The 18,667-nt window shown below is 36.7% G+C and overlaps 1 protein-coding gene across 1 annotated transcript in view; it reads right to left on the bottom strand.

Annotated features, from left to right (window-relative positions):
• Nucleotides 1–3,183: 3,183 nt before the first annotated feature.
• GPC5 (glypican 5) overlaps nt 3,184–18,667 on the bottom strand; it is a 1,238,338-nt gene continuing 1,222,854 nt past the window's right edge. The window contains exon 8 of the mRNA XM_036457477.2: nt 3,184–4,127. Coding sequence (XP_036313370.2) covers nt 3,970–4,127 — 158 coding nt within the window. The 3' untranslated portion in view covers nt 3,184–3,969. The remainder of the gene's footprint in view (nt 4,128–18,667) is intronic.

The raw sequence follows: 18,667 nt of genomic DNA, 5'->3' as shown, positions 1-18,667 counted from the left end.
TCTTCTTCTTTTTTTTTTTTTTTCTTTTTTTTTTTTTCTGAAGCGTTCTCTTGTTCTTTTATTTGGGTCATGCTTCTTTGTCTCACCATTTTTGCTGCCTCTTTCTGTTTGTTTCTATGAATTAGGTAGTTCTGCTATGACCTTGTATACCCTTGTGTTATAGGTGTCCTGTGAGACCCAGTGATGCAGTTTCCTTGATCACCTGAGCTGGGTGTTACAGGAATGTCCCTTGTGTGGGTTATGTGGGCACTCCTGTTGTAATTTATTGCTATTGGCTCATTTGTGTATGGGTTGACTTTCAGGCTAACTGACTCTGAAGACTGACCCTGACTATAGTGTATGAGCTGCTGTGTAGGTGCTGACTACACAGAGCAAAATTCATATCGGCAGGGTCTGATGCCTGCAAAGATCTCCTTTTGTATACACTGATTGTGAAGCTAATTATATCCTGCTCTGGTGTTTTCTGAAGCTGTTGGTTTTTTGGTTTTTTTTAAAGGGACTCTGGTACAGTGCAATGTCAAACACTATCTGTAACTAGCTCTCAGTAACTTGTTTGGAGTTACACAGTGATTCACAGTTTGTGGTTGTTTTTGCTAGGCCTAGTGTGTGTGGGAATGACCAAGCTGTGCCCTGAGACTAGCTTTTACCAGCAGGTAAAACCCCAAGGCACTCCATGATCCACCTTTGCTGGCCTCTGTCTTCCAGCTACATGATAGGCTCAGTCACTGAAAAAGCCTCTGGCAGTGTTCAAATTGCATGGGGTATGTTCTCAGTGAGTCACAAAGTAGGAGCAAGTGGGGCTCACCATGTTGATGCAGAGCTAAACTTAGTGCCAGTGCTGGGTCTGCAGTCACTCAGAAAATGTCCTAGGGTATACCAAGTCTAGCTGCCACTTGCTGGGTGCCCACAGACATTTGTGGTGGTGCTGAGTCTTGGAATCATCAGGAGAAGACTAGCAGAGTTTATCAGGCCCATCAGACCAATATTTGGCTGAGTGAAGAAAGGGCTCTGCACTGATCAGGCCTGTGAGGAGAAAACAGCCCTTTTCCTAGAGCCACACAACTTAATCTGCCCAATATTCTCCAAAAGCCTGAGATTAACAAGGCAGAGCTCCCAGGAACTGGGAAAGAGGGGCTAGTGGATCTCCTGTGAGAGGAAGATGCTAGTCAGGCTTGGGGGAAGGTGGGAGGAGTGGCCCCTAGATAAGAGTCACAGAACTCAGTCTGTCCCAGACCTTGGCAGAGTGGGTCTACTTGGAGTTGAGGGTGTGCAGACACCTAGTGCTTAGAGGATGTTTCTAGCAGATCTCTCTTGAGGAGAAAGTACCAATCAGGTTCATGGGAAATTGGGGGAATGGCCCCTGTCCCAAAGCAAAACCATTCAATCACTGAACCTCCCTGAGTCTCTACACCTCCCCTCACCCCCCCCCCCCCAGGCAACTGACAACATCAGTAGGTCATGAACTCTGCAGGGTCAGGCAAGAGGGAGTCCAGAGCATGGGGCTATGGTATTTTATTTCCTCAGGCTGATGCTTATGGAGGGCTGTGTTCCACTTAAAAATGATAGTGTTTGCATGCTGGAGAGTGACTCAGCACTAAGTTCTCAGTTTTCTCCCAGCCACAAAATCCAGTCCCTCCTCACATGACTCTAGTCTGCTCTGCCCTCCCTTTGCTGGAGCCCAGGGTGAGTGGCTACACATGAGAAAATGTGCATTGGCCCTTAGGAGGGAACCTGTGTTTCCAGCAGACTCCTATATTTCACTAGAATACAGAAACCCCACTGATTTTCACAGCCAGATGACATGTGGAAGCCACTTCCTAGCTTTGGTGCTCTGTGCTAGGGAGCCAAGAATGGGGCTGAGACCCCATGCTTCTCAGGTGAACCCCTACAGCTAACATATCCCTCAAGAATCTCAGCTGACACCTGTGGGAGTGGGGCCAGCCATTTTCATATCTCCCTTCCTACCAGTCTGGATGTGGCTTTTTCTGTAAATCCTTGGCTATACAACTTCTATTTAGCTAATCTTCAGTGGTTTTTCAGATTGATTGCTATGTATTTTAGTTGTAATTCCAGTTAGATTCTGGAAGGAGGTGTAACATCTATATAATATACCATCATGTTGGATCTCCCCATTCACACTATTTATTTTGTTTCTACTCTGCTTTTATCCATTTCCTGACATAACTAAAATGATCTTCTAATTTTATATCTTTGATTGCTAAACCATGCCCTTTAGTTGTCTTCCAAATTCTTCTAAAGTTGGTTCAGAAGTTTTTTCAGAGCAAACCAACTATAAACTTGGCCTGGAGTGCAGCAAATGGGTATCACTTACTTGATTCAGAGTTATTCAATAATGAGCTGAGGTGGATATGTTTAAGTTATAATTTGTACAGTGTGATAGTGCAAATGAGTTATAAACCAAGTAGATGATGGAATAAATATAAAGATCTGGAGCAGAATATTAGGAAAAAAACATCCATAAGGTAGAACAACATTTCCAGTTCTGAAACATGTTTGAACAGATAGTAACATCTAATTTGGCAGTTTCAACAAATTGTGGTTTAAATTCACCATTGTCAGATCATTTGGTTAACTGAGACTCTAAGAGAGAATATTGTTTGATCATATACTGTTTGATGATTTGGAGTCATAAAAATATGACTGTCAGTGGAGTCCTCAACTCTTTCTCAGAGGTCATTTCAAATTCTTTTGACTTTTTAAATTTCATTTTATTGGTTCAGCACTTCCCTTTACTATTCTGTCACTTTGTGTTAATAATACTTTTTGGCTATCAACTGGATGTAATAATTCTTAATAAAAGCTGACTTATCTCTTCCTCCTTAAGTGCAGAGATAGACATAACCTAATCAGTGTCTGCTGAAGCATCTTATCATAGCTAGAACATCAGGGACTATGGATTAGCAGCTTTGCTAATGTGCAAAGAGGAAAAAAGCTAAAACATTGCATGCCTTATTTTCTAGTGCATGTGTTTATTTTATTTTATTTTATTTTATTTTATTTTATTTTATTTTATTTTTTAGGGTATGTATTTAAATATTCAAAGGAACCTTGCAAATGTATATAGTTAATTATTTGTTCAATATCAAGATAGAAAAAGAAGTAGCAAATAATAGTTTGAAAATGGATAGATACATAATTTTGCCAGAAGAAAATGACCAATGATTTTTAAAGTTTTCCACCAGATAATGAACAGCTTTATTAGAGATATTGCTAGAGCAGACATGTGCTTTGCAACACAGCTAAATCCATTAGGCAAACAGAGCCACAATGCCAAAGACTGCATTATGAATATAATGGAATACAGATCAGATGCTACCAAAACAATCAGCTTTAAGGTTTGTTAGTGGCTAAATTACAGCAGATAGAAATTATCATTCTTCAATGAAATTACATGAAATTTTCCTCAGCAATCTACTCTATAACATACAGGCATTCAGTAATTTCTTTCTATAGTTTGCAAAAATGGAGGAATTTCTTGAAATGCATGCATACTACTTGCCATGTTTGTTTTGATTCATTTAATGGAATCCTCATTCCAGTGTTTTAAGAAACACTCTACTGTTTTCATAGTCCTGCAAATAGACCTTCAAATCAAAATATTTTTCTTTTAGAAAGAAAGGGGTTTGGAATGTAGGATAATAAAATTACAAATATACTGAATCCTTCTTAAGCCCAGTCACTTCTGTATTTGCAGGTTTAACATGTTAGAATATAAGAAGGTTTAAGTTAGAGTCAAAGGAGACGTGTTTTCCAACATATTTTCTTTCCTTTAAATGTTGATTTTTAGATGCTTTGTGAACCTTCCGACTTGTTTTCTGAGAGGTTAGTGTTACGTACCTTTTTATAAATATAACTTTTATATTTAAAAAAGATCTCTTACTCCAATCAGATGAAGATGAGAGAAATCAGACTTCAGGAAAACATACATATCAGGACAAAATGGTCCAGCTACCAAAGCCCAGGGAGCACCATCACTGCGCACATCAGAGGAAATGTCATGGACTCCACTGCTGCTGTACATCCTGCTCCTGTTGTGTCTAGGGTGCTCCCACCGTGTGTTTGGTGGATTTGCTTTACATCACTGAGGTTCAAGTCTTCCGGCATCCCTGCAGAGGCATATAACAAAGCACAGGAGGATGCATTACCACATTACCATGATACGTCCAGAACAACTCTTAAATCCAGTTGTGAATACCATCATTTCTTTCATGGTATTCTCCATGTGTTCAGCTAATTCTAAATGATTCATGTAATCCAGATATGTCTGCTCTTCTTAAATTGGAGAGTCCAGGCTCTTGAATAAGAGTTCTCAGAAAGATAGGAGCAAAATGAAATGCTTTTCTCCCCCAGTTTCTTAAAAGCATTGGGGATATTTCCCTAATGTCATTAAATGGTAAAATAGTAAATAAATTTAATTTTAAAATGTCATCAACTATGGCATTATCGCTTGTCCCAGAAATGTAGCAACTATAGTAATTATGTGAAAAGATTTTCTTGAAGGAAAAAAAAACAAAACAATGTAAGGAGAAATCATTAAATATGACATTTTTTATAGGATCCTTGTTGGAAATATATGAAAGAATAATGACTAATATTATATCCTTTATATACACACACAATTTTGGGGATAGAGATGGAGAGATTTATCAATAGATCAAAGTATTTGTTAATAGGGTGACCTGTAGAGAAAATCGGGGATAACGTGTTTAATTAAAAGAAAGTGGGTAATATCAACAACCATGATCCAGTCACCCTGGTTATTACGTCTCTGTGTTATGAAACTTGACAAACAGAGGAGGAGACCAGCTCCCAAATTATAGGGGAAGAAATGATCAGTTTCTTAAAGAAGTTTACTGGTATATACCTAGGGACTTACTAACTTATCACTTATTATCTAATGCCACCAGTTTTCTAAGACCATATGATTGTCTGGATTATCTCATGGCATGCCACTATCAGTCACAATTAAGTTTAAATTTAATATTGTTACAGCCACACATATTGACATCATAATTACAGTGAGACTGAGGGGAAAAAAGCTTCTTATAAGGAAAAGTCAGTCTTTATGTAATTAGGTCAATACATATATATAATTCAGAAGATGAGCTCTATTGCATTCAGAGCATTAAAATGAAGTGCAGCTCTACTGATCTACAGTATTGATTTTACAGTCTGAGCTCTCGCATTATTATTCATTGTTTCGGTACTTGTTTTGCCCTTCTGTGTCATTAGGCAAGATGAATAAACTAGTGATTCATTTTTTTTATAGGGACTGGAGTAGAGTGTAAATATTTTAGTCATGGTTTTATACTTCTTGTTATGCTAGAGCTTAAGAAGGAGTTATGAGGACTCTAGGCAATTAAAATAAATTTCCCCATGATTGCTACGTATATTTGAGCTCTGAGGGCTTTACTTTTCTTTTTTAAAGCACTGAAAAGAGGTTTCGGGATTATATTCATGAATAACCTTTTTTAACACCTTTCTGAGCTGGTGTTTCTCTCATTCATTCATGAGCCAGGTTCTGGTCTGGGTTCAGGTGTTACCATCTCATAAGTGATAATATTTACTAAGTAGAAAGATCTTAACTCTTATGCCTGCAACTCAGGCAATGCCAGTAATGATATTCCACTATCAATCTGATGTCATTTTAACATCCAAGGGAAAGATGTTTCTAATAAATTAATATAATGGTGCTAAGGAGGATGGCCACTGGAGATAAGCTTTATATGCATAGGATGGAAGATCGCTTCAAGAGCCTGGCAGTCAAGGCTGCAGTTTCTAACAAATTCCAATCTAGTCTTGACATCTGTTAAGAAATCTTAGCACTCTGAGAAGGTGAACCCCACAATTATTTGATTCAATGATTGTTTTCTTAAAGGAATTTAATTAACTAAATTTGTAAATTTTATCAGAGCTTAACCAAACACCCATAAACAAAAAAATTAGTCTGGGAATTTATTAGATTTACAAATTAAGCAGAAACAAATGAATCTTTGAATAATGTTTTCTACGCATGATAGTAACACAGAAAGATGCCAATACATTCATATTCCTGCCCTTGGTGGCTTATACTCTGATAGAGAAGATAGTCATGTTATTATAAAATTAATGTAATGTTAAAATTTGGGTACAAGCCTGGTAGTTGGTGCTATGAAGCATGTAAAAGGAATGTAATTTGTTGAGAGAAGGTTCCACTAAGGAAGTGTCAATGTAGATCAATTCATTTGGCAATATCTACAGAATGCTTGCTATAGTGCCAGCACTTTACACATATTAACTTGTTTCATTCTCACAACAGTTCCATGTGGTAGGCACAGTTCTTATGGCTGCTTTTGCAGATGAAGAAACCAAGGCACTGAGAGGTTAGGTAACATTGAATACAGTTTGGACCAGCCTGTGTTGTGATCACCTGCTGGGCTGACTCCAAGCTCTTGGCTGGACACCAAGAAATCAGTATTTAATTTTGGGAACAAAGAAGGTCAATTACGTTTGCCCAGAGAGTTTTCACTAGGAGAAATGTTTCTCCTTTCCTTATCTAGGATGGCTGCTTATGTGCTAGTTTTGTGTACTAATCAAGCCACTGGAAATATTCAGGATTAGAATTGCTGTGGGCGCATACAGGGTGATGAGTCAGAAGGCTTGATGAATCAGAGAATTGCAGCTTCTTTTGCCATGCTGGCCTTTTCCTTGAGGCAGGGAGTGTGGGTATTTCTCTCTTTCTATCTATTCTGACTAAAAACATATTTTAAAAAGTATTAATTCCACTATACATCAAAGACTATGTTTAAAGATAATTTGTTTTCTTTTTTTAAAAAAAGGAAAATTGTATGGGCAAGAGTTTGTTAATTTGGCCACTCATTTACCAAATTTACCCATTTCTGTCTCCATGTCAGGTATTGCTGGAGACTAACTATGCAGTTATATGCTTTCCTCTTCATTCTTTGTGTCTACAAAAGTACCAGGTGTCTTTTCCACCATTGGTGGACAAACAAAGCAGATTAAAATGTTTGGAGCAGGATTAGAGGCCATTATTTGAATTCAGTGAAGTCAAAATAATTTATCTGTGGAAGTTATGTTTTCAAGGTTGCTATAATCATGGCACCACAAAAAATGCCTATTGCATAGGGTGCTTTTAGTAAATATTGTCGAATGTGTACATTGAATAATGACTCTCATTCTCACAACAAGAGGATGAGTGAGGTACAATTACTTTTTCTCATTCTACAGATTAGGAACAGGTGCAGAAGCAGTAATTTACTCAAGGTAACATACTGTGGCTGAATCCCAGATGTGTCCCAGTCAAATGTGGTTTTCTTTTATTCCAGAACCATGTTTATTGCCAGGACACAATTAAGGAATTGAATTTGCACTCAAACTGTGCTCAGCCACAGATTGGCTAGGAGACTTTAGATGTGACCCCATGTGACAGAATTTTAAAATGAGAGCATTTTCAATTTGAGAAAGATTGGTTAAAATACAGTGCTGGCTATTTAATTAAATAAACATTTGAAAAATAAGCTAGATTTTTATTTCAAAGAATCTCTAAAGTAAGTGCCTATGGGACCAAATATTTAAGTACAAATAATGAGGAAGTGAAAAAAATATAGGTTGATATTTTTATTTATGTTTAGGTGGTGGAAAGCATATTGATTTTTTTAAAGGCAGAATCTATAAAAGAAGATTAATAGTTTTAACTTCATAATAAAAAAAACAACAACTTCTGTATAGCATGGAACACCATTAAAAAATAAAAGTTAGGGGGGAATAGAAAAATAGAGAAAATAATTCAGTGTGTACTATAGCAAAAGAATAATGTCTTTAACATAAAAAAGTTCCTATAATTCATATCTAAACTATAATATTTTCATAGAAAATTCATGAAAGGAAATAAAAAATGCAAGAAAAAATTATAGAAAAACTGAAATTCTTTACAGAAAAGCCAATAACTACAATCTTCCACATGATGATATGTCAATTGTCTAATGTCCAGTTGGCAAAGGCATGGCAGAGAGCATGTGACAGCTAGTTTGTGCAAGGTTAGAATTCTTTTTTCAGAAATGGCCAAAATGTATAATAACTACTTAAAATGTATGTTTACCTAGACCTAAGAAGCACTTCTATGAGATTAAGAAAATGTGCACATATATATTCACAAAATGTTAGTCTGTGCGTTGTTAGTGAAAAATCATAGCCATTTAGTATCCATTAGTAGGGAATTAAAAAAAATTAAGTACATCCACTTATTATTTTTCTAAAACTAAGTTCACTTGACAGGGAAATCTAGGCATAAGTCAGTAAATCAGTATTTTTTTTTAAATTGAATTTATTAGGGTCACATCCTATCAAATAAAGATGGAATATGCTAATTGACCCTCACACTGTCACAAAGATGATGGTGCTCGCAGCCAATTAGGAGGGAGTATGCTAATTGACTGCCCCATCTTCAAAGATGGTGGTACCAATAACTACAAGATGGTGGTGCCCAGTCCCCTCTACCCCACCAGAGCAGGAGGCGTGTGGCAAGGTTGGGCCCACCCCCAAGTGGGCCCAGCTGCTCTGCACACCTGCCTCCAGAGTCCCCAAGTCTCCTCAGCACCCCATCTGCTCAGGGCCAGCCCGAGGCACAGGCAAGCTTTAGATGTCAGCTGCTCAGCTGAGGCCTGAGGTGCAGGCAAGCTTCTGATGGTGGCTGCCCAGCCACCCAGGGCCACCTGAGGCTCAGGTAACAGGGCTGGCCAAGCCTTGTGCTGCCAGCAGTGACAGCAGCAGAGGTGTGATGGGGGGACACCTTCCCCTGAGTGCTGGGTCGTTTCCCATGCCGAGGGCTCCTGACTGTGAGGGGCCAGGCTGGGCTGAGGAATGCTCTCCTCCAGTGCATGAATTCTCATGCACAGGCCTCAAGTTGGTTTATAAAATTATATAGGTTTCAGGCTTACAATTTTAAAATCCATCATCCGTATATTGTATTGTGTGTTCCCCATCCCAAGTCAAGATTCCTTCCACCACCATTTTTACTCCCTTTGCCCTCTACCTTCCCCCCCCCCCCACCCCCACCCAGTCCTCTTTCTCTTTAGTGATCACCAGGCTATTATTTGTGTCTATGAGGTGTTTCTTGTTTGTTTGTTTGTTTGTTTGCTTATTTATGTTTTGCTCAATCCCTTCTTTTTTTTTACCCAGCTCCAAACACCCCTTCCCTTCTGACAGTTGTCAGTCTGTTCTCAGGATCCAAGTCTTTATTTTGTTTCTCAGTTTATTTATTTTTTGTTACTGGATTCCACATATAAGTGAACTCATACTTGTCTTTCTCTGACTGGCTTACTTCACTTAACATAATACTCTCCAGGTTCATCCATGCTGCCATAAAATATAAGGTTTTCCTCTTTTTCATGGTCAAGTAGTATTCCATTTTGTAAATGTACCACAATTGTTTATCCAGTCATCTACTGATGTCCACTTGGGCTATCACCCATTTATTTAACCTACCAGTCCCTGGTAACTACCACTCCATATGTTTCTTGTTTGAATTTTTTAGATTCCATGTATAAATGAGATCATATTGTATTTATCTTTCTCTGATTTATTTTACTTTGTGTAATGCCCTCCAGGTTCATCCATGTTTTTATAATTGCAGGATTTTCTTCTTTTCCATGTCTGAATAATATTTAATTGTGCATATAAATACAGACATAGATATATTTATTTATATTACATCTTTTTAATCTATGTATGCTTTTATGAAATGTTAGGCTGTTTCTATTATATATAGTGGCTATTGTGAATAATGCTGCAATTAACATGGGAGTGAAGGTATCTCTTGGAGATCCTGTTTTTATATTTTGGCTATATACCCAGAGGATGGATTGCTAGATTATATGGTAGTTTTATTTTTACCTTGTAAAGAAATCTATATATTGTTTTTCATAGTGGTCATACCATTTACTATGCACTAACAGTGTAATAAGTTTCCCTTTTCTCTATGTCCTTGCCAACACATCATTTGTCTTTTTGATAATAGCCATTCTAAAAGATGTGAGGTGATATCTTATTGTGATTTTGATTTACATTTCCCTGATGACTAGTGATGTCCAACATCTTTTCATATACCTGTTGGCCATTTATTTGTACGTCTATTGTGGAAAATGTCTCTTTGGTTGCTCGAATTCAATTTATTTTAATATAGGACAAAAATATATTTCAGCAACACATAATTTAGAATAAAATCTTAGAATTAGATGTGAACTTGAAATTTTATACTTAAGCCCAGTCAGCATAGCTCAGGGGTTGACTGGGAACCTATGAACCAGGAATGTACATGCTCAATCCTCAGTAGGAGGCATGCAGGAGACAGTTGATCAATGATTCTCTCTAATGATTCATATTTCAGTCTCTCCCTCTCCCTTCCTCTCTGAATTCAATAAAAATATATTTAAAAATAAAAAAGAAATAAAAAGATTTGTGCAAAATATATTAAAATGTACACATCCACAATCAGTGGGGGATTTTAACACTATTGTCTCAGTAATTGATAGTTCAATCAGATGAAAGTTATAAGTTATGGATGACTTGGTAGCCAGAGTCTTAGCAGGGAGGATAGGAGAATTCCATTGTCTCCTGCCATGATTCTAATATACTCATTGCACCTCCTTGTTCAACCTCATCCATATTACTTTGGTTTGAATGTTGGGAAGAAAGAGCCAACATGGTCAACTTTTGCATTTCCCATCCTCTTTTGAATCTGCCTGCCCAAAGTGAAGATGCATTCTTCTTTGTTCTTCACTATTGTTTAAGCTGAAGCCAACTCTATTCCTACAGGGAAGACATGTAGTTTTCTAGCCATTCTTCTGACTTAATGGTAATTATTAGATGAAATATTAGACATCATATGTAAGTACATTCTACAGTTCAGTTTTTTAACAGTAAAAAGCTAATATTTTTATGTTTACTTGTTTGACACTTGTGCTTAGTATTTTAATTCATAGTAACCTTGAGAAGAAAAAAGGAGTGTCCTTTTGTACCAGCTCCAAATGCAAACTTTTACAAGCTTGATCTAATAAATGTGGATAGATAGATAGAATCATAGATGACATCATGCAGTCAATGACTACAGCAAATAGTGTTTAAACACTCTTTAAATCACAGATGATATATTTACAAAAGAGATAACATATCAGGGCCCAAAGCAAATATTAATGATTCACAAGTTATTCCAACATAAAGAAAATAAATTATTTGACCACAACACAATAAATGTAAACCTAAAGGAGAACCATGATTTCTACAGCAAACCTAGTCACATGACCATCCCTAATGATAAGAAGCTAGGACGTATAGTACTACTATATGCACAAAAGGAATAGACTCAAATATGTAGAGATGTCATATCTATTAGGCTCCCTTAATTGTGTTTGTCTCCTCTTAAACTAAGCAGATCTGTAGAAAGTTCCTTCCAATATCCTGCCTTAGAGTAAGTCCTTGGCTGAAATAATTCTAGGAATCAAATGGGAGGAGCAGTTTAGGAATAGAGTGTAGATCTTACATTCATTATAGGCAAATAGATGGGTATATATGCAGAGTAATACATACTCCTACTCTCAGATGTGACTGCCATTCTCCAGTCCAGAGATTCTTTCCATATTACACCTCTAGTATCATATTGATTGATGTATGAAAGAGGTAGATAGACATATATTGGTCTGGAGTGGAAGAAGGAGTCATGGAATATTATTAGGTATTGACTAGTCCTTTTGTTAACCCTCTTCTTTTAAAAAAATATATTTTATTGAATTTTTACAGAGAGGAAGAGAGAGGGATAGAGAGTTAGAAACATCGATGAGAGAGAATCATCGATCAGCTGCCTCTTGCACACCCCCTACAGGGGATGTGCCCACAACCAAGGCATATGCCCTTGACCGGCATCGAACCTAGGACCTTTCAGTCTCCAGGCTGACACTCTATCCACTGAGCCAAATCGGTTTCGGCTGTTAACCCTCTTCTTTTATACCCTCTTACAAGAGCTGATAGATGATGCTTATTTCTGTATCTTTTGTGGATTTCACTGAGCAAGTCTATTTTCTCAATGTTGGTTGGGAGTTGGCTTTCTTGGGCCTACTATCATTTATCTATCTGCTTTACAACTTCCAAAGTTCTCTTTGTTGCCTCATCTGTTTCCTCTACTTTCAGTAAACTTATATTTTATGGTTTAAAAAAGTCCTTATGTATTTTACTGGGGATGCAGGAGAGATTAAAGATAAATATGTCTGATCAATTTGTCATCTTGAAGGTAACATACTGAAAAATTCACAGCATCTGGGCACTGAAGCTCCATCTTGCCTTTGGGTAAGCTTAGGTCTGTTCAGCCAGTTGGCATTGGTGTAGTTCAGGTTGGTATCTATTCTGGTTGGTTAATTCTCCTGCTGTAGATGCTATTTTGAATGACTATCCCTGATGTGGTGATAATTTTCATTAAAATTATTGAGCAGCATTCAATTTTTTCAGGAAACTTACTAGTAAAACATGACTGTTCCCATCCCAGTACTAAATATTGCAAAACAACCTGCTGCTTTACAGAGGAATGACTGAATGCACATTGGAGGACTGCATGGCAGGATGCATTGCCTAGTCTCAGGTGCATTTGCTGTATAGTATTGTAAATCTAATGTGCCAGAAAAAGGCCTGGTGGGTAGTAGAACTATGGGGGTAATTGAAAAATTGAGGATGTCTGAAATTTGGGCCCTTTAAATATTTTCCTTTATTTAGACTTTTTATTGAACATATACTGCATATATTTGAGATACTGGATTGGGCATTGATTAAATAGATGACATTTTCCCTGACTAGTGTTTGCTAAAAATTAGCTCCAGCAAGTTAAATGTGAACACTGATGAGGAGACAACTCTTCTCCCAATGAAATGTGAAAATTAACTTCAGGCAAAATTTGCTTCAATAAGTGAAGAATATTAAGTAGCTAATCTTTGGAGCCTAAAAATTGTCAAAATGTCTATGAATGTTGTGCAAGAGAGATTATAAAACTTATTACATTTATTAAATAGAAATGAATTCTCTTGGCTTACATGTCTGATTCATCATGTGCATTATAAATTAGTACATTTAACTTAATAGTTCAAGCTCTAAATATTATGCTATGTTTTAAGAACAAATTCTATAGACTCTAAGGATATCTAAATAAAATATAGAGAAACAACCATTACCACTATCCCTGAGAATATCAGCAATATTCATGAAAATATACAAAACAGAACACATGAAGAGAAGTACTTAGGTTGTGGGGATGGCTCTCTGCTTGTCCTCGTGGTGTTCTCAATTGGAGATTTGTATTCAGCTGGGACTCTGTTACATTTTAAAATATATTATTTGCTGTACTTTGGGTTGACAAGACATTATGAAAATAACAGGTGCATGTGTGAGGAGAGAACACTCTTGTATTGAAAGCAGGGGAATTATGCAGATGTTAAAAATTATGGGATCACCTTTCCTGACCCAGTATGAAAATTCTTCCATTCTTGCATTATATCTCCTGGAATAAATAATATCCATACTCATTTTCTCTCAAACCCACAATTTGTTGTAGCTCCTAGTATCTAATTCCATGTGACATATGATAATAAAATGCATACTTTTCCATCTATTGTGAGTTTTCTGGCATAAAACTGTCTAACAACAATGTTAGTTTCTTCTGTCCTTGTTCCCATGCATTGTCCAAATATAAAAACTGCTGTTCACACTAAGTATGTACAGGATTTCTTCTCAACATCACCCAGTTTGACTATTAAAAAATAAAATAAAATATATATATATATATATATATATATACACACACACACACACACACACACACACACACATTTGTATATATATAGTAAATGTATATGTATATACTAGTGTATATACACATTTGTATATATAGTAAATATATATATATACTAATATATATACATTTGTATATATAGTAAACATATACATGTATATACTAATATACATACATTTGTGTATTATATAGTAAATATATATATATATATATATGTCTGCCACTTATATTTGGGTCCATATGTTGATCTCATTTGCTTAATTTTAAGTCCTTCAAAAATCATGATTATGTTTTCTATTCCTTGTATTGATAATAGCTATTCACAGTATTGCATATTTTGTAGAAGCTTTTTGAATATATTTTCTACTGGATTTGAGTTTTATATATAAATAACATTTAAAACTTTATTTTTTAAAATTTATTCAAATTGCAGCCCCACCCATGGGTAGAATTCTTGCCAGAAGGCAATGGAGCATAGTAGAAAGAGCTGGGGTCAAGCCCCAGAAACTTTAGAATATTCATACAGTCATTGAAATTCAGTTTCTTTATCTATAACATTTGCATGACAATAAGAGCTTCTCCTAGGAACGATGTGCACATTAAATGAAATCATAAATATGAAAAACACTTTGCAATTTTTTTACATAGACACATATATAGTTATTATTTGAATATTAAAGGTGGAGGTAGGCAAAATGAGTTGGAAAATGAAATTTCTTTAGATAGTAGCTGATAGAGCCAGAAAAAAAAAGGTATTAGTTTCTTAGTCCAGGTCCATGCCCGGAAAGGGGACTTGACACCTTAGAACAAACCACCTACATATTTAATAAGCTAGTCAGATGTTGTGCAACATATATTTGAGCCCAATAAATTAGAGGAGTGATATCTTTCATTAAAGAATTGTTATAAAGACAGTTCATCTGTAATTCTTTCAACAATAATGATAAATAAAAAAAAAGTTTAAAGAAAGACATTTCAACTGCAATACTACCTAATGAAAGAGTAATATGCAAATTAACCATCACTCTGCTATACCCACCAGCCAATCAGAGCTAGTATGCAAATTAACCCCAACCAAGATGACTGCAGCAACAGAGAGTAGTTGAGAGGCTTGGGTTTCCCAGGCAATAGAGGAAGCCAAGCTTTCCACCCACCCTGGCCAGCTTAGGCCCCCACTCAAGGATACAAAGTTTCAATTATAGAAGATAAATCCCAAGAAAAATGGCAGCAGCCACTGAACAAGCAGAAGGGTTGGTGCCACTCTAGGCTACAAAGTTTCAATTGTAGAAGGTAAATAAATTCCAGATACCAGGGCCTCCACTTGGGTTGCCAGGGGGTGTGGCTGACCTGCAAACCCCCACAGGCCCCTCGCCCAAGCCACCCCAGGCCCCAAGGGAACCCCACCTTGATCCAGGACATCATTCAGGGCAAACCAGCTGGCCCCCACCTGTGCACCAGGCCTCTATCCTATCTAATAAAAGAGTAATATGCAGATTGACCATCACTCCAACTCACAAGGTTGCTACTCCCATGTGGCTAAAGATCCTGCTGCCTTCATGTGGACACAGGATGGCCACCACAAGATGGCCAGCAGTGGAGGGCAGTTGGGAGGCACCAGGCCTACAAGGAAGGGCAGTTGAGAGGGACCAGATGTGCAAGGGAGGGAAGTTGGAGGTGTTCAGCCCTGTAAGGGAGGGCAGTTATGGGTGACCAGGCTGTCAGAGGAGCAGTTAGACATCAATCAGGCTGGCATGGGAGTGGTTAGAGGGTGATCAGTCTAGTAGGCCAAAGCAGTTAAGGGCAATCAGGAAGGCAGGCAGGTGAGCAGTTGGGAGCCAGCAGTCCTGGATTGTGAGAGGGATGTCTGACTGCCCATTGAACTGGCAGTTGAACATCCCTCAAGGGGCCTCAGATTGGAGAGGGTGTAGGCTGGGCTGAGGGATACCTCCCCACCACGTGCATGAATTTCGTGCACTGGGCCTCTAATTTCAAAGTTTAGCAGAGATGATTCTTTCCTTTATGTGTAGGATGTGCCCTTGTGTTGTTGGCAATTAATTAATTTATACAAAACGCTGGCCACAACGGATTTTAGACACATACAAAAAACAAATCTTTAATACCACGCACCAGATCTCTGCATTTTCATTAAAGACAGCTGATTGCCTTTACCCAAAGATTTTTTTTTAAAGACTTCAATTTTTAGAACAATGTTTGGTTTACACAAAATGGAGAGGATAAGATAGAGATTTCCCACATACCCCCTCTTCCTGATACATTCATAGCCTTCCCATTATTAGCATCACTCACAAAAATAGTACTTTTTTTTTTTTTTTTTTTTTTTTTTTTTTTTTTTTTTTTTTTTTTTTTTTTTTTTTACCAAGGACGAATCTACCCTGACAAAACATAATCACCCAAAGTCCATACTGACAAAACATAATCACCCAAAGTCCATAATATACCTTAGAATTCACTCTTGGTGATGTGAATTCTATGGTTTTGGACAAATATGTAAGGACATACTGTATATATCCATCATTCACAGTAATTTCACTGCCCTAAAATCTTCTGTATTCTGCCTATTCATCTCTTATTACCAACACTACTGGAAACCATTGATTTTTTTTATTGTCTACATAGTTTTGCCTTTTGCAGAATGTAATATAGATGGAATCGCATAGTATGTAGACTTTCACAGTAATACACATTTTTATCCACAGATTATCTGTTCACCTACTAGAGGTCATGTTGGGATCCTCCAAGTTCTGGCATTTATCATTAAAGCTGCTAGAAAGAATTATGTGCTGATTTATGTATAAATATGTTTTTAACTCTGTTGAGTAAATACTAAGGAGCATAATTGCTGAATCTTACGGTAAGAATATGCTTAGTGTGTAAGAACTGCCAAAGTGTATTCCAAAATGGCTATACCATTTTCCATTCCTACCAGTGATGTATGAGAGTTCCTATTGCTCTAGCACCTCACCAACGTTTGATGTTGTTAGTATTCCTGATCCGGGTCTTTCTAACAGGTGTGTGGTGTATCTCATTGTTGTTTTAATATGGTTTTGGATTTCCTCAATAATATAGAACATGGATTGTCTTTTCATATGTTTATTTTCCATCTGCATATCTTCTTTGATGAGGTGTCTATTAAGATCTTTGATCCATTTTTAATTCTTATTGTTGAGTTTTCAGTGTTCTTTGTATATTTTTGGTAACTGTCCTTTATCAGCTGTGACATCAGAAATTTTCCTCTTGGTCAGTGGTTTATCTTTTCATTCTCATGGGATTGTATTTTGCAGAGCTAAACTTTTTATTTATTTAATTTAGATCCCAATGCTGTGCATTAGATCTCTAAAACTTACTTATCTTCTAACTTCAAAATAATTTAATTTTAATGAAACCCAGATTATGAATTGTTCCTTCCCTGAATTTTGTTTTTGAAATTGTATCTAAAAAAGGGAATTATTCCCAAATAATTTTTGTACTTAAAATAAGTTTCTTTGCAAATGTCCCATGGAACTCTGATGATTCCTGACCTTTAGGAGTGCATGGAACCTTTTGGTAAAGAGAAGTCTGTTATTTCAAATGTATTCTGATGTTAAAAAAAGAAAAATGGTTCTCTAAATTATAGGCATTATTCTAAGAAAGTACCAGTTTTAATACAGAGTCAGGTGAAGAAAAATCATTTCCAAGTATGATATTCAGAGAGAATATTTCCACGAAGGAAGTGGCTGGTGTTGGAGGACATCACACAATGGAATATGAATAATTGGGGTCTACTGGGAAATGATTCTACAATATCACACTTCATCTGAATACTGAGCCAAATATGGGCCATATACTATACTTTCAACTCTAGCAACTAATATATCATAAGTGGAAATAGTGACAATGAGAATATTTAGAAAAGGTTTTAAGATCAATATAATTTTTATTTTAAAATAATAATCTAGTGCACATTTTTGTACACTCAATTTTGTATACTTCTGTTTTCTAAAATTCACTTGGATATGTGAAGCAAAATGTAAGCAGCTTGTTCAGATTAAACTTCCAGAAGTTTATCTAAATATTAGTTAAGCCAAATTTATTGTACAGTGACTGTCATAAATAGATGGTATACATTATGCACATGATAAAGGTCTCTCATAACATTGTCACTAATATTAGCTTGTTTATGGAATACTAAAGCTGAGACATAAACTGACAAGATCTGGGATGCTGCTATTCTCAATTCATTCTGTAGTACAAAAACAGAGCAGTGTAGTGAAAGCTAGCTAGGATCTCAAAAATCATTACAGCAACGGCATTCAACTATATTAAGGGCAACATAACTCCTATACTCAACACCAAATTTGTCCACCAAACAATATCTGGACTTCATTAAATCATTACCTTGAAATAGCAGCAATCTTTCCATGTAGTATGGTTTCTCAATCTTGTTTGTGTAACTATGGCCAATTTTAAATGGAAAATAATTGTTTTTTATACACCCAGCTTAGAAACTAAATTTAATTAGAATATTAGTTAAATATAAATGTATTCTATCTAATAAAGAGGGAATATGCAAATTGTTACACCATCACAAAGATGGCAGCACCCATACCCACAAGATGGAGTTGCCCAGTTCCCTCAGTTCCACTGGAGTCCCTCAGTTCTGTGGAGAGGCAGGCGTGCAGTGTGGCCACACACTCTCTCAGGCCATGCTGTGCCTGCCGCTGGAGTTCTCCAGTCCTGTCACAGAAAATGGGTTGCCTCAAAAGTTAGTTAAGCTTATTGGGACAAAAAAACATTCAAAATATTTGAAAAGGAAATTCCAGC

Source organism: Pipistrellus kuhlii, unplaced genomic scaffold, assembly GCF_014108245.1.
Source record: "Pipistrellus kuhlii isolate mPipKuh1 unplaced genomic scaffold, mPipKuh1.p scaffold_m20_p_3, whole genome shotgun sequence".
Classification (NCBI taxonomy): Eukaryota; Metazoa; Chordata; class Mammalia; order Chiroptera; family Vespertilionidae; genus Pipistrellus; species Pipistrellus kuhlii.
The sequence above is the reverse complement of the archived record's forward strand: the minus strand, read 5'-3'. Positions and strand labels throughout refer to the sequence as shown.